The 27,823-nt window shown below is 39.3% G+C and overlaps 2 protein-coding genes across 6 annotated transcripts; one reads left to right on the top strand and one right to left on the bottom strand.

Moving 5' to 3' along the window:
• Positions 1-6,213: 6,213 nt before the first annotated feature.
• On the bottom strand, positions 6,214-12,169 carry SRSF7 (serine and arginine rich splicing factor 7). Of its 4 annotated transcripts, none has more exons than XM_011230803.3 (8): positions 12,010-12,168; positions 10,805-10,985; positions 10,358-10,534; positions 9,414-9,488; positions 9,229-9,330; positions 7,699-7,752; positions 7,130-7,165; positions 6,214-6,509 (listed from the first exon to the last, which is right to left on the bottom strand). In XM_011230803.3, the coding sequence occupies exons 1-8, from the start codon at positions 12,035-12,037 to the stop codon at positions 6,455-6,457; spliced, it is 708 nt and encodes a 235-aa protein (XP_011229105.1). In that variant the 5' UTR covers positions 12,038-12,168; the 3' UTR covers positions 6,214-6,454. The 4 variants fall into 4 exon arrangements, with proteins under 4 accessions (XP_011229105.1, XP_002924090.1, XP_011229107.1 ...); XM_002924044.4 differs by having other exon boundaries at positions 9,220-9,330; positions 12,010-12,166; XM_011230805.3 differs by lacking the exon at positions 7,130-7,165 and having other exon boundaries at positions 12,010-12,169.
• A 56-nt stretch (positions 12,170-12,225) lies between these two features.
• On the top strand, positions 12,226-27,513 carry LOC109490354 (tetratricopeptide repeat protein 39B). Of its 2 annotated transcripts, none has more exons than XM_019804661.2 (2): positions 12,226-12,603; positions 23,843-27,513. In XM_019804661.2, the coding sequence occupies exon 2, from the start codon at positions 24,015-24,017 to the stop codon at positions 25,779-25,781; it is 1,767 nt and encodes a 588-aa protein (XP_019660220.1). In that variant the 5' UTR covers positions 12,226-12,603; positions 23,843-24,014; the 3' UTR covers positions 25,782-27,513. The 2 variants fall into 2 exon arrangements, with proteins under 2 accessions (XP_019660220.1, XP_019660221.1); XM_019804662.2 differs by having other exon boundaries at positions 12,226-12,624.
• Positions 27,514-27,823: the final 310 nt, after the last annotated feature.

The following is a 27,823-nucleotide window of genomic DNA, read 5'->3' as shown; positions in this document are numbered from 1 at the left end:
GGCTGTCTCTATCTCTGTCAAATAAATAAATAAAATCTTTAAAAAAAAATAAAAATAAAAAAAAATAATAATAAAAAAAAAATAAAAAGCAAGATACAGCAACTAACTATATGCACCAATAGGCTGAAAGTAAGTGGATGGAAAAGATATGCCATATGAAACAGTCATCAGTAGAGAGCTGGGGTGGGGGGCGCCTGCATGGCTCGGTTGGTTGGGCATCTGCCTTCAGCTCCGGTCATGGTCCTGGTGTCCTGGGATCAAGCCCCGCATCAGGATCCCCGCTCAGCAGGGAGTCTGCTTCTCCCTCTTCCTCTGCTGCTCCCCCTGCTTGTGCTGTGTCAAATAAATAAAATCTTAAAAAAAAAAAAAAAGAGCTGGAGTGGCTATATTACTATCAGACAAAATAGACTTTAAGATATGAAATATTCAAAAAAATAATAAATATTCGTAGAGACAAAGCTATTTTATAATAAAAGCATCGTCACATCAAGATGACAATTATAAATGTATGCATGTAGCTAGAACAGCCACAGATGCTTTGAAGCAGTAACTGTGACCAGAGGCCATGCCTGGAGTTGTCTTAGTGTTGGGTAAAACCAACAGTTCTAGTAAACACTGCTTCAAATTTCCTGAACTGAACATTAGCTTTCTTTTAGATGAATATTTCTCTGAGCACAGTGACCTCTGCTGGTAGTTATATAAACTAAAATGTAGTTTCTACCATTTTCATAAAAAGGTCTCATTCCAGCATAAGGTCATTTACTCAGAGAAACATAAAGGATACATATTAGAACCTTCCTTTGAATCACGAGTATTGCAAACTATTATAATAGCAGTTAAATCAGGCCAATCTGTCCCATAACTAGTGAACTAGGAGTGGGCTATCACTAGCCCCAGGAGCAATAGTTTCCTATTCTGGTTATATATTAGAATCACCAGGAAGATTTTTAGAATATTAATGCTCAGGCATCACCCTCAGCAATTTTGACTTCACTAGAATGTTTCTAAGGCTTCTGGGTGATCCTAATATGTAACTAGGGATGAGAACCATCGTCCTAGAGTAAAAGCTTTCACTAATACTGTAAGTGCATAAATGTTTAGCTAGAATTTGCCCCCTAGCTTCATGAAGCACTTTCTCAAGAATGAGTCACAAAGAAACAATCTCCCCAGACCAAAAGTATGTCTTGGTAAGGCTGTTGCAACCCTACTAGTAATGGCACCTAGGATCTTCAGAAATAATTATATTGAAGATTGTAAACAGGTGAAGATAAATGTCTAAACCAGGGGTGGCAAACATTTTCTGTAAATGGTTTTGTGACTTACAATCTGTCACAATTACACAACTCTGCCACTATAACACAAAAACTCAAGAGATGATAGGTAAACAAATGAGCCCTGGCTGTGTCCCAATAAAACTTTATGGATGCTACAATTTGAATTTCACATAATTTTCACGTCATTATTATTATACATTTTTCAGCCACATAAAAATGTAGAAACCATCTTAGCTCATTAGCTGTATGAAAACAGCAGTGGGCCAGATCTGGCCTGTGCGCCATAATTTCCTAAATCCTGGTCTAAATAAATAGCCTGCACTCTGAAAGAATATGAACATTAAAGCATAGTACAGCCAGCCTTAGTTAAAGAAAGCAGTATGTTCTTATTATAGGAGCCCAGGAACTCTGGTGATGGTCATTTTGACAATGACAGAGATAAACTAGCCCATCTACCTTTACCTCTGCCATATATATTTTCTTTACAGCCAGATTTTTTATTCTTGGCATTGAACAGACTCATTTTCTAGAATCTAGATTTCTTGAAGGTATGCTACAACCCAAAATAAAAGCTAACAGGCTCTTCCTATAGGATCCCGTTTAGCCACCTGCCAGCTTCGGTTCCCGAGAAGCACCCAGGGAGTCTGTAGAACTGGACAGGACTGCAGGATATAACCTTAGGCAGCTGAGAGCCATATGAAATGGCTGCTGTCGGTCCAATGACTTTGTTTCTTCCATGGGAGAGGCAGACTCATCTGGGCTCACCAGCTCTTGGAGTGGTAGGTAAGTCTCTACCCTTCCTGCAGAGAACTTTCTGCACAGAAATTTTCCTCATCCTTTCTGAGCAGAACTCTTGGAGTTTAACCGAAATGAGAAAAAAACCCTTGCAGGAGAGTTGCAGAGCAGAGCTGGACATGGTGAACAGTGGCCTATGGAGCCAGATCCTTTGCCGGTGGATTCAGACGAGAGTCAGAAGCAGTCTTAGAGATCACTAAAAGGCAATGTGAACTTTTAACTGAAATGGTGATTATAAAGGTCTCAGACAAGAAAGGAGGTTCCAATTTTAAATGCTTGGTTTAACAGATTAGAATTCATTCACTCACTCATTCATTCATCCATTAACTAACTTTTCCTTCATCAAATATTTAAGTACTAGACAATGAGGAAACGGAATAAGGCCTGGTACTTGCTGTAGCCATTAGACTTTCGGCAGCGTACCTGCAGAGAAGTAGATAGGTAATTACAGTGTGAATAGAAATCTGACTAAAGTTTATGGTGTTGAGAGCAAGGGTAACATAAACCAGACTTCTGAGTATGTGGAAACTTTGCAGAATAGGGGGAAAATATGCATTCTGCCACAATTAAAACAAAAAGCAAAAACTATGCTGAGACACCATTTTCCAACACAAGATTGGTAAACTTTAACAAATGATAGCACCACGTAGGCAACAGTACAGAGAAAGACACTCATATACCTAGTCACCAGGGCAAATTAACAATACCTAGCAAAAATATAAATGCACATATCCTTTGACCCAGCAATTCAACTTCTAGGGATTATCCAAGATATGCAGGGTCACATGTGCAATGTATTGTACAAGGTTACTCACCACAGTATTGTTGCAGTAATTAGAAACAACCCTCTTATCAGGTAACAGGTAACTGATTCAATTCCTGTTACTCTTTGCTCAAAAATCCTCAGTGGAAACAAAGCAAGTCTTCTCCAATGTATACGAGGTCCCATATGATCTAATCCTACAGCCCTCTCCCAAACCTCTTCAGGGCCTTCACGCTTACTTACTGCGCCCTCTGCCCAGAGTTGACATATACTCCCTCACTTGCGCAAATGTCACCATCAGAGGCCTCCCTTAGACACCCTTTACCCAACACCAACCAACTCCCTCTCCCCGAGCTTCACGGTTGCACATATACATTATTACCCACCTGTTTGTTCATTTGTCTCTCCAGAACTTAAGTTCCATGAAGACAGACTTTGTTCACCTGTTTTCCAAGGCTAGCAGTACCTGGCACATTGAAGGGGCACAAAAGTTAACTGCATAAATTATGCAATATCCAGAAACTAAATAGTATGCAACATAGAAAAAATGAGGAAGTGCCATTTTTACCTACATGAAAGAACTCCAAAATGTTAAGTGAGAAAAACAAGGTGTGTCTATTTTAAGAGGAAAAAGGAGAAAATATCTATGTATATTTGCTCAGGCTATATAATTGGCAACAGTGGTTACCTTTGGGGAAGAAACTGTGCTGCTGAGTCAGGGGTAGGGAGCCTTCTTACCATATATACCTTGAATATATATTACCAAGTCAAAAAATGAAATAAAATGTAAAATAAGTTGGGCCAGTGGCCTATGGGAAAAGGAAAAAGCACTAGATCCAAGAACTGGCCTTGAGGGCATAACAGTTAATTGGCTACTGCATTCCACATCCTTCTATCCAGGATCTTTTCCTCATTAAGTCTGGAAAAAAAATAGCCAAGTTAATAGCAATGGTTATGGGTAGAATCATAGGTTGTATTTTCTGATTTTCCTACACAGTTTTGTTTCAAAGGAGCAGTAAGGTGCTTTATTGATTAGAAAAGTAAGGGCTTTGAAACGGTATATAGGATCCGAACGTTTCCTACCTCCTAAGAGGATAATAGTACAGTATTAACGATCTCTCTGAACCCATTTCCTCTTCTGTGAGATGGGGTTAACAGCACTATTTTGTTGTGGGGATCGACAATGTCCTTTGACATTTTTACTAGAATGGTAACAGGAAATCTGTAAGTTGTGGAAAAAATAACCTATCAGGCCTTAAAGCTGCCTACTGGTGCTTCCCTGCCACCCTCCCTTAAGATAGTTCTGGATAGAACAGCTTTAATACTACTGTACCATAAACCTAGGCATCTTCACCCCATTTCTTCAGCTTGTTACCAGTTTTCACCACCCTCCAAACACTCCAAGACCAGTCAGGCCCCTAATATGTTACTTTGACCTTTACTTCATCATCTCTTCCCAGCTATGCAATTACATCTTCTAGGTTGTATAGCCCTCCCTTCCAAAGGCCTCCAAACAACGGTTGCTCGGTTAAGAGCCAAATCTAATGAATTCTTTGCTATTACTCTTCACTCTGATTACTCTACCAAGCTGTTTTAGAGCTTCCATTTCCTTTTTATATTATCTTGGAAATCACCGTGCTCCTTTAGACTTCAAGATAGGCTACACAAAAATGAGAATCACAATCCTATATGCCACCACTCATTTAACCAAGTCTCAAAGTGATGGCATTTCCAAACTCCCTCAGATTTCCTTCATCCTCAGGAGGGAACATGGCAAGATGGTAGGACCTCTTCCACTTGATACTTAGCCTAGCTCCAAGTCCAAAGGAAAACCCACTGTGAAGTCAAGGGCATGCATTACCTACCGCTCAACACCTCTGCAGGTGAGAGGACCAAAATTAGATTCTATGTCCAAAGTACCATGTCTGATGTGTTCAATCAGGTACCAAGTAGTGCCAGGTTTAAAATTTAGAAGGAATGAGCCTAGACTAGCACTTACCAAGTCAGTCACATAAATTTAGCATTCCTAACATCTGAAACTATAAAAAATACACTGCATTGAAGTATTAAGGTGTATACTAATCATAGTAGTTGCTGTCAAGCATATGAAAGGTACTAGCCTAGATACCCAGCATTCCCTTTCCCATTTAGAGCAACACTTCCTGGGCTTGTTTCTTAAACCCATTCTTGCCCCTACCCCTCTTCATATCCTTTTCATCCTTTTGTACTCATCTCTGGGATGCTGCCAGAAATCTATCCCAAACTACAGGTGATTCCTACTCTCGGCTCAGAACTCCCACTTCCAAAAATTGATATCAGGATTGTTTGTTCTCTGCAGATTTATTAAGTGAACTTATCTTTATATAATACAGAACAATTAAAGCTGACCAAGTGCAACAAATTAGCCTGCCAATTATACACAAAGCTTTACACCATTATAATTCAGCCAGTTGTCAAAATTCTGAAAACAAAGCATCCAATCTTTCAACGCACTAGCGATCAGACCAAATAAATTTGATGCAGACCAGTATTCCCTTTTTGCACCAATGCTAGTGAATACCTGGTAAAAGCTTGACCAGAAAACTCAAAATTAACTATTACTGCCCTACTAAAGATAAAGTCTCAATAAAGAATCTACTGGCTATATTCTAAGAGCTACCAGGTGCTACCAAAACAACTACATAAGGTGTTACTAAATGTAGGTGAGATTTACAAAACTTTAGTCTCATTAACATTTCTGATTGACATCTTTAATTACTTTTGCACCAGCCTGGCAAAATAAGATATTGGTAGTCGGGAACTGAAAAACCTAGATTGGAAATTAATAGATCTCTGCTCAGAATAAGGGAATCTGTTTCAAGAGATAGATTATCTGGACTGAAAATTTTGCAAAGCTGGTTTACATGAAGATGTTTTGTGCCAAATTCAGACAATTCCTCAAACATGCAAAAGTTGTGGTATAAAATTAATGTTGAAAAAAAAATCGGGTAGAACTTACTAAATCAGGAGTTCTAATTTGACACCATCCCATCTGATACCCTGAAAACCTCATTTACTAAATAGCCCTTGGAAATCAGTGGTCCGTCTAGGTTGACAAATTGAGATCATTGGAGCTTGTTACCAAATAACACTAACTCCAACAGATTGAAGTAGGGACTTGTCAGATACACTTATGCTATTAAAGGGACTTGAGTTCTTATCTCACCCAAAGCTCTAAGGATAAAAAATAATTTTCAAAGTGTATGTATACTACAGCTAATGAGGTTCATGACTCAAACACCATTAAACTTTGAAATGTAAGTCTGTATGAATATGGTTAATATCAAGGTTTACCCCCGAAGCTTAACAAACTGAGTATTAATATTGAACACAAATCAAAAATCTAGTTAGAAACATTTTATTTAAATGTGCCAAATAAAAACCCACATTTTCAGACCATAGGATGTTAATACATTCAACAAAAATTTATATTATCTTACTGCTGTGAATTTACAGAGTAATAATCCAGATCCATTTTGATTAGATGGTTGAAATACCCTTCCTAGGTTACACTTTGACACCACAAATCCCTTATAATAATGTAAACAAAATAACTTTTCCCTAAAAGGTGAACTTGAGAACTTCAGTCCACTCTTTCAGGACTTGCACTTCTTCGCGGACTTCCTGATGGGGAACGACTAAAAAGAAAAACATTAAGTTCGGCACTGATTAGTATTTACTGAAATTTACTCTTCTCATGTACATGTCAGGGCAAAACTCAATTTCAATGAACTCAAAGGTGGCCAAAGGTACTATTAGCAGAAAGCTAAAAATCAAAGATTTACATACAAATCCTTTGTCCCTGCTTAAGATTGGATTTAATAGCCTCCTTGCTACAACTGCAAGAGAACTATTTGAATTCTGAGAGGTTTGATCATTAGGTAGCAACTAATAAGCAAGACAATGCTTTAGCTCTAAGATCTCAACCTAAACATTTTTCCTTCATGTGGGTACTTCATTTACCGACTGTCCCACGTGGAGGAAAAAGAAGGTTTCTTAACATGAAATTATACAGTTAAAGGTTCACCGCACTAAACATCTTAATAATCCCTAACATTTTATGACTAAACATCCACCAAAAATATAAGCTAATGCTGAAGTGGGAAAAGCAATCACCTAAGCAACTTAGTATCTAGTAATATATATAGCACCAATTCTCCAAAGAGCTCAAAGCCTGCAAAAGTAAGCAGTAAGCAAAACAAATTTTGCAGAGGCCACAATTGACAGTTAAGATTTGGCAACAAATTATTTAGCTTACCTTCTTTTTGGAGATGGAGATCTGGACTTTGATCGGCTGTCAAAACATGAGAAATTCTATTAAGAAAAAGTACTAACCAATCCCTTTCTTATTATCACAGTATCATGAAATGAACCCCCAAGTTGCCCTGAGCTTAAAATTAAAAGGTCAGGCCTCTGTTAAACTGAAAAAGAGCCTACCAGTTTTTGCAAACAAAAGCCAATCTTCCAACAACTGTTCATAAAATGAGTCAACTGCTTCACTGTATCACAATCTTTACACTCTGCTTTAAGCACAATTATCTCAAAATGCTTCTCCATGCGCCCATCAGTTCTAACAAGGCCTCTTCATATAACCCCAAAGTCAGAAACTTCTTTTTCACTATAGCTTGACATTTCCTTTCCAGGAAGTCAGCCACAAAAAGCCACGTATAAATATAAGTTCTAGAAGTTTGGTTTACTAATAAGGTACTGTGTCCCACTAACACCTTGGCTTAAAGTTAACACTTGAAATTTCAATTCAAAACACTTTGAACTCTTTGGATATTGGTGCCATATACTAGAAGAGCATTAATCAGATTTTTACCCTACCTGCTTCTTGGTCGTGACAGAGACCTGGATCTTGATCTTGATCTCGACCGTGATCTTAATAAAAAGAAAAACAATTATACCAATTAGTTCATAGGAGTAATCTCTTTCAACACCTACTGAGCACTTTATTAGGTAAACTAAGAACAGAGAAACTAAAATTAAGCAAGACACAAGGCGCTTGGCTGACTCAGTGGGTAGAGTGTGCAACTCTTGATCTCTCAGTGGTTAGGAGTTAGAGCCCATGCCCATGCTGGGTGTAAAGATTACTTAAAAAAATTTTTAGTGAAGTATTAAAAAAAAAAAACCTAGCAAAACACAACTCTTTCCTTGTATCGGCCTAAGACTGGACAAATTATACTTTTAATAAGCTCTGATATCAAAATAAAGAACCACCATGTCAATTGTTTGGTTCTATCATCTCAATGAGCTGGGCTGATAGTCAAACTTCCTGTACAGAGGTAAGACATTCTGAAAGAGTATAGTATCCAAAAGAAATAAAAAAACGTTTTTAAGACTGATATGGTTTGGTTTAATTTTATCTTAGAAGAATCAAACCAACATCACACAGATCCCTAAACGGGTATTTCCATTCTTCTGGTGATAAGCGCAGTATCAAGTCACAACTGGGTCTTAGGACTTTATTATTCTTATATCAACAAGCTTTCATGGCTCAAGACTATTGATTTGTCATCCAAGCTCTAAAATACATACATTTGGGGGGTCCTGTAATCAAATTAAATGCATTTATCTAGAGTGTCAGAGCTTCCTCAACTGGACTGCGAATTTTAGAATCCCTGCGTTTGGAGATTTTGTACTGTTATTTAACAGTAGTTAACTCCCAGGGAGCGGCATTCCCTACTAGTAACTCAACTGTAATACTGTCAACTTCTCATTTTCTAGAATCTTACCCATTTCTACCACATTTAAAGGACTTCTAACAAAGGGAGTAAAAAAAACTAAGGTTCTTAACTTTTTACATTTCAGTATAAGTCTCAGGTTAAAAACAGGCCACATTTACCCACATGTACACAACTACTACTCTATAAACAACTTTCTATGGTCTCAAATTCACCTCCCATCATTCCAAAAAGGAGAAGTTTTTCTTCCAACTTGCTTCTAAGTCTCCTCCTCGTTCTAAGGGGCCTCCTTAAGAGATCAAGCAATTATCACCTTCTAGAGGTGGCATCATTTACCTAGACAGACATAATTTGCTCTAGAGCTCAACAACGTGTCTACCCACAGTGTTCACTAGAATGACTTGAGGATTTGTGCTTTGGACCGTCCTCTACCACGACCTCTCAAACAACCCTTTAAAAATCTTTGATTGGGCTTTTCTTAAACTGTACAATTAGGTAATATCCATTTACAGGTCATGTATAAATTTCAACTTTTAGGTCTCAAAAAATTTTCTGAAGCAATCCATTTCAATTATGTCTTTAAGACATTCATTAATTGTCTTAAAGTGCAGTCATTAAGACGTGACAATCCAAATACAAATAAGGGAAAAAAAGTGTTACATACTGGAAATACCTCGATCCTTTTATAGAACCAGACCTAGATCGTCTGAGTGAAGCTGATCTTGATCTACGAAGAGACACAGATCTCGATCGTCGTGGAGATGCTGATCTTGACCTAAAAAATAAATCAAAGTTTAAGTCTTACGTCCAATTAAAGTTTATCACTTGTTAAAACTTAAATTAATTAGTATTTCTCACCTCCTTCCCCTACTCCTGCTTCGTGAGCGAGAGTATCGCCTACCCCTGGATCTTGAATGTGACCTAGACCGTGACCTATTTTTTAAGTTAGAGAAAAACAAAATGTTAGATGGTAACTCGTTTTTAGAGTTTGTGTGCCTCTGCTGAAGTCGAATCTCAAAACTATTTAAATTTAGTGTCTCATTTGGAAACAAACTCTGGGCCTATTAGTTTTTTTTTTTTTTTTTACTACCTAAAAAGAGATTTGTTAAAAGTTGAATTACATCTTAGAATTACATTAATATAAAACACCGTAATGTGTATTTAAAATAAACCTTGCAAGTTTGCAGGTCGACCCTCTTTGGCCCATGGTCTAGTAGATCTAGACGATCTAGAAGTATCTATAGCCGATCGCTGCATCTAGATGTTTTCTTCAATCTAACGACGATCAAACTGACAGCCAAATGAGCCAGGTGAGGCTTGATTGACGCAAGAAGATTTTTCTAGTTGGGAATGTGGTCAATCTGGTGTTCCTCTTTCTAAACCGGAGGGGGCCCCAATTGTAAGCCAAATTTACTGTTACGGCGATCACCGTCTCAAATTTTCTGCCCTTTAAAGAATAAGGTGAAGCTAGGTGTAGATGACTCGAGGGGATCTGGCCTCTTATGCTGATCACCTCAAGGTCTAGGAGGATCTTAATTGTCGGATTTGCAAGGCGCCTCAGCATGATATCATAAGGCTCGTGACATTCTGAATCAAGGCGACTGACTCAAACGAAGAAACCTGAAAGGTTTTGACCAGGTTGATTATTAATATATTAACATTTGTTTAATTAAACAAAAATTGTAAAATACACCTGTACAATTAACATTCAAGTTTATAGAAAAATACTAGTATCTGCCTTGCTAATAAAAAAATTACTTGATTAACTAGTATACCAACCATTCCTTTATTAAAATAGATACCTGCTTCGCCGCCGCCGGCTATAACGATGACAATCATAAGCATAATGTCCCTTTTCGCCACATTCATAGCATCTATCATTGGGATCAAAGGGACGTCGGGCAGGTGGTCTATCAAAACGAGATCTCCGAGGCATGCCTGTTGATAATTCAACTCTCACTCGGGAACCACAAATCACCCTATAAAAGAAAATCAACAAAATTCTAATGCCAAAAGAATACACCACTTCTAGATTTAGAACTTTCCAACCACTCTTCCCTCACAAACTCGTTACCTTTATAAACCCTTCCAACCCCACATTTGCACCCCCTTCATGTCTAAAATATATAGAATTAAGATTAGCTGCTTGTCTCCTCCAGACTACAGAATCCAAGCTTATCACCTACCTCACTACCCAGCTCACAGGGATATTCTAATAAACGTCAGTTTCATAACCAACATCTACTTACTTCCCATCCAGGCCTCGCACTGCATCTTCTGCATCTCTAGGATCTTCAAATTCCACAAAGGCAAATCCCGGAGGATTTCTCGCAATCCACACAGTTCTTAAGGGACCATAATAACTGAAAGCCCTTTCTAACTCTCCTTTGCCGGCACCGGTTCCCAGATTACCAACATACACCTTGGTTTCTGTTTAAAAATGCAAATAGAACAATGCATGTTATGCAATATTTTGCCTAAGTTTGAGTCAATTCTGTGTCCCAAGCAGGCCATCCGTAAGATTGTACAAAGCACGTTTAACGCTTTTATCAAAGATTTAATTTAGCCTTAAAACCAGCAAAGCCCATTCATTTTGAAAAGCTAGGCGTATGACAAAGATCTTTACATTCTAATAAGGAAACGACCTCCAGAACAGAAGCACAGACACGTGGTAGGATATTCCGAGGCGTGGGGCGGACTCCGCCCCGGCCCCGCCCCCGAGTCCCGGCAGCCCCGGGCTCGCGGGGAGCGCGCGGGCCGGCAGCGTCCGCGGCGGGCGACCCGGCAGGGGCCGGACCGGGAGAACGGGGCTGCGCCGGCTCTCGTCCTCCGCGGCAACCGCCCCAGGCGCAGGCTCGCCCAGACTCCAGCTCCCCGCCCCAGAGCCATAAACCGCGCTCGAAAAAGCTAAAAGAGAAAAGAAACCAGCCGCCAGACGAAAAGATTATGTCTCCATTCCCACTCCTCAGTTCGACCGATTGTCTGACGAGAATGCGCACCTCGAAGCTGCCACACTTTTGTTCAGTCTCAAATTCACCCCCGATTTTACGGCTGCGACCAGATCTGTCTGCTAAAGTGGCGGGAAAGCGCCAAGGAAATGCGCCACCATGGTCGTCAATGTGCGCAAAATGGCAGCCGAGAGCGGGGGGGTGGGGGGGCAGGCGGGCGGCTCGAAGAAGGGCAACAGGGAAACAGTGATCGTGGGCCTGCCTTGGGCTGTGGTGGGAGACGAAATCGCCCAAGAATGAATACGGAACCCACCACAGACCTGCACCCGCCACCCCCCGGCTGCCTTCGATACCCCGCCCCCGCGGCCTCCGGCTTCGTATGGTGTGCGCCGAAGCCGCCATTACGCACGCGGAATAACCGTCTCCCAACCGCCGCGCCAACCCCACGACCTCGCAATACTCACTACATCCACAGCAACGTCCCTTACCGGGCCCCGGCCTCTTACCTCCACCATACCGCCCGTAACGCGACATGATGACTGGCCCGCGAGCTCGGCGTTCTTAGCTCGCAGTGCCCAGACAGCGTGTAATACAAAAGCTGCAAAACCAGGTCTGTAGCCAACGGTCCCGGCGGCACTACGAGGAAGAGTCTGGGTTCGCGTTTATATATGCGGCGGCTGCGTCTCCCTGCGCATGCGTCATTTCGACGTTCTGCGCGGCACAAAGGAGCTGGGCGGAAACAGTGGAGAAGCGGCGCGGAGGGAACTGAAAAGGCTAAGACACTGGGAACGGGCGGAGGGATACGTTTCCATGGGAACGCTAGACCTCGCCAGTAAACCCGTGGACTTCCCCGGGGTGTCCCGCCCCCTCCCTTCCCCCCTTTCCTGTACCCTCCTCATTTTCCTCCCCGTCTCCTTCCCCCCCCCCTTTTATTTCCCCCAATCTAGGGACCTTCAGCTCTAGTAATCTTACTACAGGTACATTAGACCAGCCTTATGAAAGGCTGTAAAATTTAACCGCTGATGTTGCTGCTGCCGCCGCCTTTCTGCTGGGGGACCTGGCCTAGACTGCTACTCAGTCACCTTTGGGGCTCATCAGAGGTAATCGGGAGTTTGGCCAGGGTGAGAACTCCACGAACCCCGCCATTCTGAATAGTGGTCACTGCACCCTGGGCCTCAAAAGGAGTGACGCCCGCAGGGACGGCACCGACCCTCCAGCCCCTTCAGAACCAATTTTCACCAAAACCGTACGAGTTCTTGGGAGTCTGGGGGACAAAGGAATAGAGTTTTATTTCGTTTTCCGGTTATAATGAAATTATGCAAAAATCCTAAGTCCTTAAAGCCTTCTAGCTAGTGGCAATTATGAAATTATTTGCGTTTGAAGCGCAGAGTTATTTACTTGTGCTTCCTTTCTAGTGCTTTCTGCTTTGTATTGTAGTAACACATCTCATCCACTAATACTCATATCCTGAAGACTGGGACTTTAAGTTGTCTTTGAGTAACGGCCTTGCTGCTCAGGCACTCTCTATATAAAATAAATGTAAACCTTTTCTTTAGATGGAATCGCTTAAAACTCAGTTTTGATTTTATTTTTTATTTTTGTTAAGTATAGTTGACAATGTTATAATAGTTTCACATGTACAACGTAGTCTTTCAATAATTCTTTACATTACTGGATGTTCACCATAAATGTAGTCACCATCTGTCACCCATACAACATTATTACAATATTATTGACTATATTTCCTATGCTGTACTTTTCAGTTTTGATTTTATACAATGTATTTGCCAAACACCAAGTCTACAAATACAGATTTAACTTCTTTTTCACCAGCCACAAAAAAAAAGACATTACACCATAAATACTTGGAATATATGAGTTGGAATTGTTGCACATGAAAGATGAAATCCTCAGATATTTGTATCTCTAGGTTTCTCTTGTGTAACTTCACATGATGTATATAGGTGTATGATACAGAGTACAGGAGAAAGGAGACTAAGTTGGTGAATGAAGTATGGATACTCTCTTGACAATGCTACAAATAATATACATATGTTTTGTTCAGATTGATCAAATTATGGAAAGAATACATCTGTTGCAAAAAAATTCTAGCAAGAAAACAAGTTCTATAGAATATGTTATATTTGTTCTCATTTTTTTAAAGATTTTATTTATTTGTCAGAGAGAGAGCACGAGCAGGGGGAGCCACAGGCAGAGGGAGAAGCAGGCTTCTCACTGAACAAGGAACCAGAGGCCGGACTTGATTCCAAGACCCAGGGATCATGACTTGAGCTGAATGCAGACACAACCCACTGAGCCACCCAGGCATCCCAGTTCTCCTTTAGTTTTATTGATTTTTGTTTTCCACTTAACTGGGTTCTTCTCAAAGGATTAAATGATAAAGATCTTTTTATATACTTGCTGGAAGACAGAATATCAATTCTGTAAAGGCTCACTAATTTGACTTTCTTCTATTAAGAATTTATGGGGGCACCTGGGTGGCTTGGTCTATTAAGCATCCAACTCTTGATTTTGCCTCAGGTCATGATCTCAGAGTTGTGAGATCAAGCCCCATCTCAGCCTCCACGCTGGGTGAGAAGCCTCCTTAAGATTCTCTCTCTCCCTCTGCCCCTCCCCTCCCTCTCAAAAAAAAAAAAAAGAATTTATGAAAAGTGCTGTTGCACAAAGCATAGGTAACTTATTGAAAGACAGTACTTAGTATACTATTAGGCCTCAATAAATGTTTTTTGTCTCTGAATGCAAAGTCTTTTGTACCAAAGAGAATTTTGAAGGATATAATACTGTAAAAAATAGGAAAAGAAGCAGTTTTCCAACTTGTAACAAACTGCTTTCAAGCACATCAAAGGAAAAGGGGTAAATCCAGACTGGCTTGCCTACCTCTCTAGAGACAGGTGCTTTGATAAGCTAATTACCGGTTATTTATCTCTATTAGAGGAGGGACAATTCTAGGCTGGGCTTTGCTATCCTAGGTACCATGAAAAAAACAATAGTTCCACATAGTATTTCCATACTCTATTGTACTGAACACTTTTTCTCTAAGAACACATAACCGATTCTTTTCACTAAATGTCAATCCAAATCAGGGAGATATTACTGTACAGAGTACTTTTATTCCCACTGATTCTTTTGAAATCAGTTTCAGCCACATAAATTTCTGCCTATAGCATTGTGAGTTAAATTAAGATCATGTTCCAGGATTCAACTGGAATATAAAAGCTCCTTAATTCAACAAATATTCTAACAATTCCTAATATGAAATGTTAAGTAATTCTTAATATATTACTCTTGTTAAATATTGATTATGTTATTAGTTTAGGAGAGGGTGGGTTAGTCCTTAATCCTTTTACAGCAGCTTTCAAAATTTATCTGCATTTCCTAGATTCAGTTTTTCCAGAGAAGCATTAAAGAAAAAGTTCACTCTTTCTCTTATTTTCTTCTCCATTTTAGTTTCAGTTTTAAATCATTATCACTATTTTAGCTTGTATGTGAAAACCTTAAAACAAAACCAAATTTAGAACTTTTGTACATGTATCTATTTTTAATGTAAATAAATAGTCTTTTAATATGTATTTATGTTATGTGCTGTATATATATGTACTGTGGATCCATCCAAACAGCTATATTCAACTACAACTTTGCTTTTTTTTTTCCCCCCAACATTTCATAATCTTCAGTTCCCTCTAGAATGCTCTTACAAAATTCTAGGAAGGAAAAATTCTCAGAATCATGTTTATAATTCTTTCATATTGTATAAAGAAATTAACTTTCCATTAGCCAAGTACTGGACCATGATCAGTACTGAAGTATGGAGATGGGGATGGGAGAGCAGCAGTTAAAGAATGCCAGTGGCTTAACCAACCTCAAAGAGTGAAACTGGGAAGAGTGAAAATGTGATGCAAGAGTGATTCACTGATACAAATATTACCTAAATGGGTGGTTTAGGAGTATAAAACAATCTAGGAAGAATTAGGCTTTCTGAGGAATGCCTGATTGTATTAAAAACTGTGAAACTGTAAAACCATCAAACCCAGTTCAATTATGTTGTTTCTTATCTAAAGAAAGAATATTAATGAAAGGGACTTGGTAAGCTTGTCTTAACTAGAGAGAGCTAGACTGGCTTGGACAGAGTTTAGCAGTTCATTCAGCACTACCTTAGGAGACAACCTATGTTATTAGCCAGCCCTCAGGTGTACTTAAAGATTATTGCTCAAGACCATTGACTTCTCTTATTTGATGTTTTGATACTGATCTTTTAATCCCTGGAAATGAATATCCTCTACTGTAAATTAATAAAAATGATTTTTGTTCATGAATTCTTTCCTTAAAACAGGTGGTATATACTTTTAGGAAGGTATAGTATAGTATACTGATTAAGGTGGGTAGGTATAGTATGAAGATTAAGAGCATAAGCTCATAGAGTGTGACAGTTGGCTTTGAAGCTTGGCTCCACTATTTAATAGCTGCCTACCACTGACCAAGTTGTTACTCTCCTGGTACTTCAGCTTCCTCACCTGCAAAATGGGGTTTGATAGTAGTACCCATCTCAAAGAGTTGTTATTAGGCTTAGCTGAGGTAAATCAAGCAATTAACATTGCCCAGTGTCTAGCACATACTGAGTGCTCAAAAAATGTTAGCTGTTAGGAGGATGAAGAGGAGCGGGAGCAGCAGTGGTTTTAGTAACCTTTGTCAGTTGCTAAAAATTTGATATGACCTGGGTACCTTGACAAAAATGAAGTTTTGTTTCTGCAAAGCTGGGGACTAGACCCTGAAACACAGTGACCAGCCTTAAGTGGCCACTCCTAAGACATCTTTATCTCTTCACTCACTGACTTCTAAGTGAAATTGGCACATTTCTTCTTTGACCCTATCTCCACAAAAACAATCTGACACTTATAAAAAGCAACAAGGCAGAAAAAGAAATCTTCATGAAAAGTGAATCTACAGGAATCCCAAAATTAAATGCTGAAACCTTCTTAAAGGTTCTATGCAAAGGCATTTGCCTATGGAATGGAGAGATACATGTTCATGAGCAACGGGGAAGTTGTTGCTTTTTATTACAAAGCTAAGTCTTTGAAGCTAATTTTTTTTTTTTTGGCGGGGGGAGAGAGGGAGGGGCAGAGGGCGAGGGAGAGAAAGAATCTTAAGCAGGCTCCATGCCCAGCTTGGAGCCCAGCTTGGGGCTTGATCTCATGACCCTGAGATTGTAACCTGAGCTAAAATTGCATCAGACACCTAACCGACTGAGCCACCCAGGTGTCCCTTTGAAGCTAATTTCTATGAGATTAAGTATACTTTTTTAAAAAAAGCAAATAGAAAACCTATTCCCAAGCCAATGACAAATAGATATATATATACCATGACTCAAATAGATAAGTTTAGACTTTGTAGGAAAGAAGTGGTTTGAGGGGCACCTATGTGGCCCAGTCGGTTGAGCATCTGCCTTTGGCTGGGGCCCTGATCTCAGGGTCCTGGGATCAAGTCCTACATCGGGCTCCCTGCTCAGTGGGGTGTCTGCTTCTCCCTCTCCCCCTGCCCAGCTCATGCTCTCTCTCAAATAAATAAAGACCATTGACTTATTTTTTTTAAAAAGAAGTAGTTTGAAACACATAGATAAATGAGGAATTTTATTAAATCATTAGTTTAACTACCTCATTTTTCAAATGAGACTAAGCCCTAGAATTGTAACATGGTGATGCAGTGGTACCCAAATCTTGCCACAAAGACTATCAGAATGTTGATAAAAAAATATCTCCAATTCCAGAAAAATAGGACTATTGCCAACCACTCCTTTTTGGGAAGAACCATCTTTTATTCTGTGAATATGTCTTATTTTTTAAAATGTTCCCCCTTTTTAAAATTAATTTATTCATTTGAGAGTCAGAGAGACAGACAGCATAAGCAAGGGGAGAGGCAGAGGGAGAAGGAGAAGCAGACTCCCGGTTGAGCTGGGAGCCCAATATGGAGCTCAATCCCAGGACCTGGAGATCATGACCTGAGCCGAAGGTAGATACTTAACTGTCTGAGCTACCTAGCCCCCCCCTTTTAATGAAAGGACGCTAAGAGTAATTTTAAAAAAAAAAATCTTATGTTTTCTTTTTCTTCCTTTAAGTTTGTTTATTTTTAGTAATCTCTACACCCAACGTGGGGCTCGAACTCACAACCCTGAGATCAAGAGTCAGCATGCTCCTCTGACTAAGCCAGGCTGGCACTCCTCTTCATGTTTTCTTGAAAGAAAAAAGTTTGTGCCCTCCAACCCCCAGTATTTTTCAGATCTACCTTGTTCCCAAAATCCAAGAGTCTGGAATCTCTATCTAAGAGCAAAGTATGACAGGGTTTCTGGCTGGCTCAGTCGGTAGAGCATGTGACTCATGTGACTTGATCTCAGGGTCTTGACTTCAAGCCCCACCTTGGGCATAGAGCTTACTCTAAAAAAAAAAAGAAAATGACTTCACCCAGTAAAAAATAGAAAAAAACAACAACACAGAAACAGACAAGAAGAACCACAAAGAAAAAAAAATGTCTATCCTTACTAAAAATGCAAATTAATACAACATGCTATTTTTGTCAGGAGTGCAGTGAAATTGGCACTTATACACACTAATGGGAACGTGAAATGATACCATATATTTGAGGGTCAATTTAGCAATATGTTGTTTCCTTCTTTAATGAAGCACTTTTATAGCCTATACACCCCCACACACACACAAACTTCAGAATATATAAAATTTAATTCTTTCAAAATATCCTTTATCTTTTCACTAATTCAGATATAACATTTATAATTAGTATATAATTTTTTAATTTTCAAAAAAATTTTAACTAGGCTTCATGTCCAGTGTGGGGCTTGTACTCATGACCCTGGGATTAAGAGTTGCTGCTCTACTGACTGAGCCAGCCAGGCACCCCAATTAGTATATAATTTTGATATAGTACTGAGTATGGTCACCTGTGTGACTGTTCTTTGGAAAAACAGTCCCCAGCAATTTGCACCTCATTGGTATGTAGTATGATTCCCCACAGTCCGTGATCACTGTCTCAACCCGTGTTTACAGCCATATTCCAGCACGAATATGGTGAACTGGAAAAAGTATTGAGTTGGGAAGTCAGGCAACATATGTTCTCATCTTTATTATTAACTAATCATATTATCTTAGATGTTTACAAACTTTCTAGGCCTCATTTTTCTCTCATCTCAAAAGAGGGCTCTAGCCCCCAATTAACTTACTAAATGTTAGTATTCACTGAGTATTTACTATGTGCCAGACACTATACTAAGTGTTTTACATATGTTAACTCTTTTTTTTCACTTTACAAATAAAACCAAACGGCTCGTTTTTGAATAAACCTCTCCCCGTTTCCTTATGCCATTATCCTTATAATATTAATATTCCTTGATTGTTCCTATGAACAGCCCAACCTATGAAAGTCCTCCTCATACTTAAAAGCTTAGCTTAAATGTATCTCTTCAAGAATCAGAGAAATTAAATTATTTGCCCAAGGCCATCCAGCTACCTCTTTGATGAATACAGTCTGAGTTAATGAAAAGAGCAATGACTTGGGACTTACAGAACTTCAAATTGAATCCTGTCTCTACAATTTACTACTTGGTTTTAGAAAAACCACTTAAATGTTAAGACATTTGTTGTCTCATTTGTATTCATCCATGTAATATACATTCAAGCATACTTTGAAAAGTGATTCAAAGTTAATTATCATAATCCATTTCAAAATTTTGAGTTACTTTGGACAGCAGTGTTGTATGTTCTTCTGTACTTAGCTCAAGTATTCCACTGGGTTATATGGATAAGATTATTAATTATACAGGGGTGCCTGGGTGTCTCAGTCAGTTAAGCATCTGCCTTCGGCTCAGGTCATGAGCTCGGGGTCCTGGGATTGGGCCCCATGTTGGGCTCTCTGCTCAGAGGGGAGCCTGCTTCTGCCTCTCCTTCTGTGTGCTCTCTCTCTCTAAAATAAATAAATAAAATCTTTTTTAAAAGATTATTAATTATCCAGGTAATATTAAATTGAGAATGTAAAAACTTTCTTAAATTATAAAAATAATTTACTTTTGCTATAGAAAATGGAAAATATAGGAAAGCAGAATGAAAAAAACCAATAATCCTACATGGTTTAGCTTTCCCAGTAAAATATTTGTCTTGTTCACTGCTGTAGACCAAGCATCTTAGAACGGTGCCAGGTACAAAGTAGATGTTCAATAGATAATTGCCAAATGACTTATTTTATTTTTTAAAAGATTTTATTTACTTATTTGACAGAGAGAGAGAGAGAGCACAAGCAGGGGGAGAGGCAGAGGGAGAAGCAGGCTCCCCACTGAGCAGGGAGCCTGACATGGGGCTCAATCCCAGGACCCTAGAATCATGACCTGAGCCAAAGGCAGATGTTTAACCAACTGAGCCACCCAGGCACCCCCAAATGACTTCTTTTAAAAAAAGAAGTTTGGGGAGCCTGTCTGGCTCCGTCAGAAAAGCATGTGACTCCTGATCTTGAGATTGTTTGAGCCCCACATTGGGTGTAGAGATTAATAAATTTTAAAAAATTAAATAAGATTAAATAAATAAACAAATAAGTTAGCTCATGCCGTACTGTCGACTATTGACTATGACTGTGAGCTCTGCAGTCTAACCACCTGGGTTTGAATCCTGTTCTCCCTACACACACCAACTATGATTTTGGGCAAGTCACTCAACTTCACTTGGACTCAATTTCCCCATACATAAAAGAGAAATGACAATAACACCTGCCTCATCCAGTTATGAGAATTACATAAGCCTGCAAAAGTTAGACTTTTTATTCCTGATTATAACTAATATGTTGAGGGGTGCCTGGGTGGTTCCCCCTGGTTATTCTCTTTCTCTGTCAAATAAATAAATAAAATCTTAAAAAAAAAAAGTAACATGTTGACTGTGGAAATTATATAATAGCACAAATAGCAGGCTGTGAATTTTGTGAGGGCAGGGTCCAAATCGATCTCATTAACTATGGTATGCCTAGTTCCTAGCATAGTCCTTATCATATAGTAGGTGCTCAAAATTTACTAAATGTTGTTAAATAAAGAACATGAATGTTATCCATAATCCATAAACAATTACACCATAAACAATTTCCCAAGTCATTAAATATTCTACAACATTATGTTTGCAATAGTATTCCATTTCATCACTATCCACTGTTGTAAGAAATTTATTTATTTTCATTTTCTGTATTATAAATAATGCTGAAGTATATATACCTTCTACAGATATGTATGTATATTCCCGATTATTTCCTTAGAATAATTTCATAAGTGAAATTACTGGGTGAAAGAGTGTAAAAAAAAAATGTAAAAGCTGGGCACCTAGGCAGCTCAGTCAGTTAAGCGACTGATTTTTGATTTCAGGGTTGTGGGATCAAGCCCCATGACAAGCCCCACGGGCCAGCCCCCATCAGGCTTTATGCTCAGTGGGGAGTTGGCTTTAGGATTCTCACCCTCTCCCTCTCTCCCCACCCTAAAATGAATAAATCTTTTTTAAAAATTTGAAAGCTTTTAAAACATATTGCCAAATAGCTCTCCAAAATGGCTGCAGCCACTTAGACACCCCGCACCAAGTCCACAAAGGCACTTGGTTTTCTGAACCTTCATTAACACTGGATGAATTTTTTTAATCTGCCAAATTTCATTTTTAAGATGAATATATTATTTTTTTAATTTACATTTTGTTACAATGAGATTCAACATTATGCTTACTGGCAATGCATTTATGTCCTTTGTTAACTTTTCTGTCAGGGTGTTTTTCTAGCTTAGTGATTCTTAGCATCTCTTACTATACTAAGGACATTGATTCTTTGTAGTATTCACTGTTAAATTTTTCTGAGTCTCACAGTTTTAACAGTTAAATGATTACTTCATCTTGAATTTATCTTAGTATATGTAAATTGAAAACTGTTATGGCCATGTAATAAATGCTAATTTAGTTTAATGACTAAGTGCCAGTCATTGTACTTGGTGATGAAGATAGATATAAAAGATGCAGAAAAAAGATAGATGTTTAAAAATATATATATATATAGCAAGTGCTGGGATAGAGTAAGCACAAGGCATCATGGGAACACATAGGATGTTCACTTATCTTAGACTGAAAGAAGAGATCAAGAGATTCTCACATCTTCGACATCTCTGCTCAAATGTCACCTTACTGGGGAGGCCTTCCCTGACTACCCTACATAAAATAGCAAATACCTCACACCCCGTTGCTCTTGAAATTCCTTATTCTGTCTTAATCTGTCTTATTCTTCTTCATAGCGGTATATCAACTGCTGACATGTTATTTATTCATTTATTTATTGTTTCCCTCCCTATCACAACATTCCTCTCCCTGCCAGAATAGCCCTCCCCTAAGAAAACCAATTCCATGGGAGCCATGTCTTTGTTTTGTTCACTACTGTATCCCCAGCACCAAGAAAAGTGCTCAGTAGATTGAAGGAGCTCAATTCAATCTGTAGTAAATGAATGACAGAAAGGAAGGCTCTTCCCTGTTAGTGCAAGGGATTTTTCCTCATCTTATTCAAGGCTTTTCCTCCCTGCACCTGTGCTCTGTGCATCCCTCTCTTCTTCACTGAATTGTCCTTTCTGTATCTTCAACTTCTCCCTCTCTCTTTTCCTCACGCCCCTACTTGACTGATCTTCCCGGCTCAGTATTAGTGTTCCCTAACCCATTCTCACTAGACTGATCCTTTTTTTTTTTTTAAGATTATATTTTTTAAGTAATCTCTACAGCCAACGTGGGGCTTAAACTTACAACTCTGAGATCAAGAGTTGCATGCTCTACCAATGGAGCCAGCCAGGCACCCCACTAGATTGATCCTTTTAAAAGTAGACAAGCAGACAGAGGTAAAGAAGACATTTTGTATAGAACATTTTAAGCAAAAGAATGATAGAATGACTCCACCTCTATCACCAAAAGCTGTGGGACTCCTACACACAGCAGTCTGCATCCCAAACGTCATTTAAAACAATTCGGCACGCACCTGCTATATGCCAGACTCTGGGGAGATGTGTATAGAATAATATATTGAGTATTTACTATGGATGCCAGGTACTGTCCTGACCCCTTTACATATATTAATTTACCTAATTCTCCCAACCAGTCTTTGGTAGAAGTGCTATTATTCCCTCTTTGTAGATGAAAAACAATGGCACAGTAAAGCCAAGCAAGTCACCACAGGATTCAAGCCTAAGCAGTCTAACTTCACAGTCTGTGCATTTTACCATATTATACCATTTTACCATATTATAACCTTGCTAAAGAAGAATGTCCAGGGTGATTTGGAGGACAACAGAGAGGCACCACATTCAGCAAGGTAGATCTGACAGGGTTTGGTCACTGATGGATATAGGAGGAGGAAAAAAGAGATCTAGTGTGGATGATGGTACCAATCATCTAAAGAGGGCATACAAGATTTGGAGGAGGAGATGGCCTTAGGGGTCGATAAATAACATGCCTTTTCCTGCCTGAGTTCAGAACCAATGGAATATAGATGCAAGAGGCAGAAGGACACCAAAATATGACCTTTTTAATTAAGTTACTGTGATTTCAGATGTGATGTGCTGCCCAGTGGGCTCACTGATGCTTCACCCCTGATTAAACACTTACCCACCTGGTCCCAGGCACAGCTTGAGAGCGGAAAACTCTTCCTGGTTTTTGGTTTCAGACTTTGAATAGGCCAGTTCCAAAAGGAGGAATTCAGAAGGCACAGAGCAACACTCTTCCAGGTTCTTTTATCAGCTCCCAGCCAGAAGTGAGCCCAGAGTATTCCTCTAGCAGAAAAGTCCCCTTATGGGAACATTAAGAACAAGGACTTGGGGGGCGGGGAGTAGGGAGAGGTTGGTAAAATAATACAAATTTTCAGTTATAAGATGAATAAGGTCTGAGGATCTAATATATAACATGGCGACTATAGCTGATAATACTGTATTGTATAATTGAAATTTTCTGAGAGTAGAAAAATGTTCTCATCCCCCCAAACCATATTATATATTTTAAATAACTTACAGTTTTGTCAATTTTTCTCAATAAAACTTGGGGGGGGAAGAATAGGGAGTGTGTCAACTATTTTCAAATAAAAAAATTTTTTTTTAAAGGGAATAAGCCTTCCACCATCAACATTTCTGAAAATGTGTATTATTGATGAAAGAACTTTTTGTTTATAAAGGATTTACTTCACATGTTTTCTATGCATTACAAATGATTTGAACTTTTCAGAAATACCTCTTAGGTAAATAAAATTATCTTTCTCCTCCTCCCCCTTTGTCTGGAATAGATGAGACTATCCTAATGCTGCACCCACACTATTAGCTCGCCGGCCTCCGTTGTAACAGCGACACCTCAGGCTGTAGAAGAAGGGAGCCCGGTCAGGAGAGCGGGAGCTACCCTCATTGCGGCTGCATCACTCCCCTTCAGATATTGCCCGTCTCTAAAGCAGGGAAGCAAATATGTCATTGACTCTAAGTAAAAGAGAACACGATAAGGGGAATGACTTTACATCATTTACTCTAAGTAAGGCAGAAAGTGATGAGGACAAGTTTGAAGACGCCTATGAAGTTATCCCTGTGGCAACAACAATGAATCTAACATCTTCCCTGGAAGAATGCACAACGGGATTGTATTTATTTCTAAATAACAGATTCTCAGAGGCCGTAGACCTCATTCATCCGTGGTCGAAAAACAGCATATACCATGCTCTAATTTATAATATCCTTATGGTTGTCAAGGCCATCTTGACTTTTGATCCACTGGACCTACAGATTGGAATGACTGCCACAAAGGAAGCTTTGAAAACCTGTAACGGTTTCCGAAGAAAATCTAGGATGACCAGTTTTTCTCATCTAGTGAGTAAAGAGGGAATAAAGGCTATCAAAGAAGAGGAACTGCATGCAGAAGTCTGCTATGCTGAGTGTTTGATTCTGAAATCCACTGTAACATTTATACAGGATGACAGTATGTTTGGTTTTCTTAAAAGCGCAATCAACATCGGGTTAAGTTATCAAATATACAAAGACTGTCAACAAGTATTAACACAGATACCTCACAACCAGAGCAAAACCTACCGACACCTGGTTGGAGGAGTAAAATTTGGACTTGGAGCGTTCAATCTGATATTATCGCTTGTGCCACCAAAGACCCTTAAACTACTCAATATTGTTGGATATTCCGGTGATAAAGAGGCGGGCTTGGCTTTGCTTTATGAGAGTGCATCTGAATCCCATATAAATAATATCTTAAGTGTTTTGACTCTCCTCTTTTATTACAGTTATATCTATGTAGCTGTTGGTGCTGAAAAGGGTCACAATGCTGCTGTAGAGGACCTTTTCCTAATCTATCTCCAGAAATTTCCCAACTGTGTCATACTTAAATTTTTTCATGCACGTTTTAGTATGCTGAAAGGAAATTTTGAAAATGCACAGTTAGTATTAGAGGAGTGCATTTTCATTCAAAATGAATGGAAGCAGGTTCATCACCTCTGTTACTGGGAACTCATGTGGTGCCACGTTTTTCTGCGGAATTGGAAGCAGGCTTACCGCTATGCCGATCTACTGTATCACCACAGCAGGTGGTCCAAGGCAATATACATGTACAGTAAAGCTATGCTACTCGCCTTGCTTCCTTCGGATTCTGTCAGATCAGGGAGCGAGGACATAAACTCTCTCTTCTTAAAAGTGGATAGCCTGAGAATCAAAATCCTGGGGACTTCTGTGCCAATAGAAAAGTTCGTTGCTGAGAAGGGTCAGCGCTACGGCACTACTACAGGCTGGTTCACGGCACAGCCCATTCTGGAATTCCTTTATGCCTGGAGTGGTTTCCGAGTCATGAGCAAAAAACTAGACCTTATTTCAAGCTGGCTATCAATAATTAATAGAGGACAAGACCTTTTACGAGAAAATTCAAATAAAGAGTATGGCGCAGATGACATCAGTTTGTTAAATTTACTGAAAGGTCTCTGCCTGAAACACTTAGGCAGATATTCCACAGCTGAGCATTACTTTAATCGTGTCATTCAAAAGGAGAAATTGTTAAAATATGACCACTACTTGGTGCCGTATACTTACTACGAACTCGGAATTCTTCACTATCTAAAAGGAGATTATGACAGTGCAACAAAAAACCTAGACAACATAAAAAACTACAAAGACTATTCCATGGAAACCCGATTACAGTTTAGGGTTCACATAGCTCTTGAACAAATAGCTAAAGAAAAGTGATGGTTTTGACACAAAGTGTGGTTTTGTTTATTATGAGTGAAGTATCTGCAATCGGCAAGGTAACTGACAGTTAGAAAAATCATTTCTTTGTGGAAGAAATCCAAGAAGAGGCAGCTGCTAAGAATCCGATCAGTAACAAGTAAGAAAGGAACTGGTCATTACTTTTCCCTCTTTCCTTCTCCTTACCTATAAAATGGAATGTCTTAGACTGGCAAATGGAGTGATGCACATTCTTGAAAAAGAAAAGGCAAATGATGTACAGTTGAGCCTTGAACAACACGGAGATTATGGGTGCTGACCTCCATGCAGTCAAAAATCTGAGTATAACTTTTGACTCCCCCAAAACTTAACCACGAACAGCCTACCGTTGACCAGAAGCCTTATCAATAACAGTCGATTAACATATATTTTGTATGTTGCATGTATTACATACTGTGTTCTTATATACAATAAAGGAAGCTAGAGAAAAAACGTCACTAAGAAAATCATAAGAGAAGATACGTTTACAGGACTGTACTGTAGCAAAAAAAATCCATGTATAAGTGAATCCGCACAGTTCAAACCCATGTTGTTCAAGGGTCAACTGTATATTACGAAATATACTCTCATATGTTACGAATTTTTCAGTTATGTTAGACAACATTTTCAAAAACTCAAAAAATATTTTTTTAACATCTCACTCGATAATGTATACAACTTGCAAATAAAATAGGAAAAGTAGCCATACCAGGAATCCCAGTGCCCTATAAATGTTTTTACTGTTAAAAAAAGAAAGAAAACCTTTAAGGTCTTACTGACATTTCAAAATGATGACGCACCCAACAGCACAGACTCTGAATGTTTTTCCCTCTTAAATAGTAATTTTTATTTCAATTTTTTATATCAGAGAAGATATTTTCCTCCCTGTCTATTTTCCCTTTTACCTGTAGTTTATTTTACCTTTTTTACTAGGAAGCTCAACTATGGGTCTATAATTTGCCACAGGGTAGAGAAGAAAAAGCCCCCCCCCCCATCACACATATACAGAGGCAAACCCTTTGAAGATAATTGGAGGAAGCCGGGAGGATAGATTCACTGGGTAGGAAAAAACAGGTTAGGCTTATGGAGAGAGACTTGAGTTACTGCTGGGCCCTCCCTTAGTTACTCTCCCTAAGGTGTAAGGAGCTACAACATAATTAAACGCTGCATTTATCCAGTTGCCATCATCAGTGTGCTAATCTGAGAGTAAATAGCAGCTGTAGGCATGGGGTATTGCTTTACCTGCCTTGGGGGTAAAATCAGTACCTAGACCATTTAATTTCCAGACCATTAAATCTGGCTGAGTGTATCCTCCCTTGGAAAGTCACCCTTGGAAACAGACCTTGCTGGGGAAGTCTGGTTTGCTAAAACACAGGAGTGAAACACATTGTTTTTAATGCTTTGGGCGTCTAAGCAATCAACTGGAGCACAACGAGGAGCTAGTATTTCGGATTTAAAAACGCTTACTTTGAAAAGTACATTCCTCATTAACTAAAAATTGACTTTCAGGTGAACAACTGTGCTTCAGTTTTCCTCCATTACTTAATTAGTGCGATATCATGGTTAAGAGGGCAGGCTCTGGTCTGGTAGCCCGGATTAGTATCCTTGCTCTGGCCCTAGGTAGCCACGTGCTCTGTGCCTCAGTGTCCCTGGCTATAAAGCAGGGTTGGGGCGCCTGGGTGGCTCCGTCATTAAGCGTCTGCCTTCAGCTCAGGGCGTGATCCCAGCGTTCTGGGATTGAGCCCCACATCAGGCTCCTCTGCTGGGAGCCTGCTTCTTCCTCTGCCACTCCCCCTGCTTGTGTTCCCTCTCTCGTTGGCTGTCTCTGTCAAATAAATAAATAAAATCTTTGAAAAAAAATAAAGCAGGGTTAATAGTTCCTCTTTCCTGTTTCTTCTGTGTTAATATTTGAGTTAATACACATATGCTATTCTTACTGCTACTATTACCAGTAGTACTAAGAAGAATACATTGTTAGTGCAGAGGATTTAAATTACTTTCTTAGAAAAAGCAAAGGTGCCTTT

The sequence above is a fragment of the Ailuropoda melanoleuca genome, chromosome 4, assembly GCF_002007445.2.
Source record: "Ailuropoda melanoleuca isolate Jingjing chromosome 4, ASM200744v2, whole genome shotgun sequence".
NCBI classification, from domain to species: Eukaryota; Metazoa; Chordata; class Mammalia; order Carnivora; family Ursidae; genus Ailuropoda; species Ailuropoda melanoleuca.
This window is presented reverse-complemented; position numbering and strand designations above follow the sequence as displayed.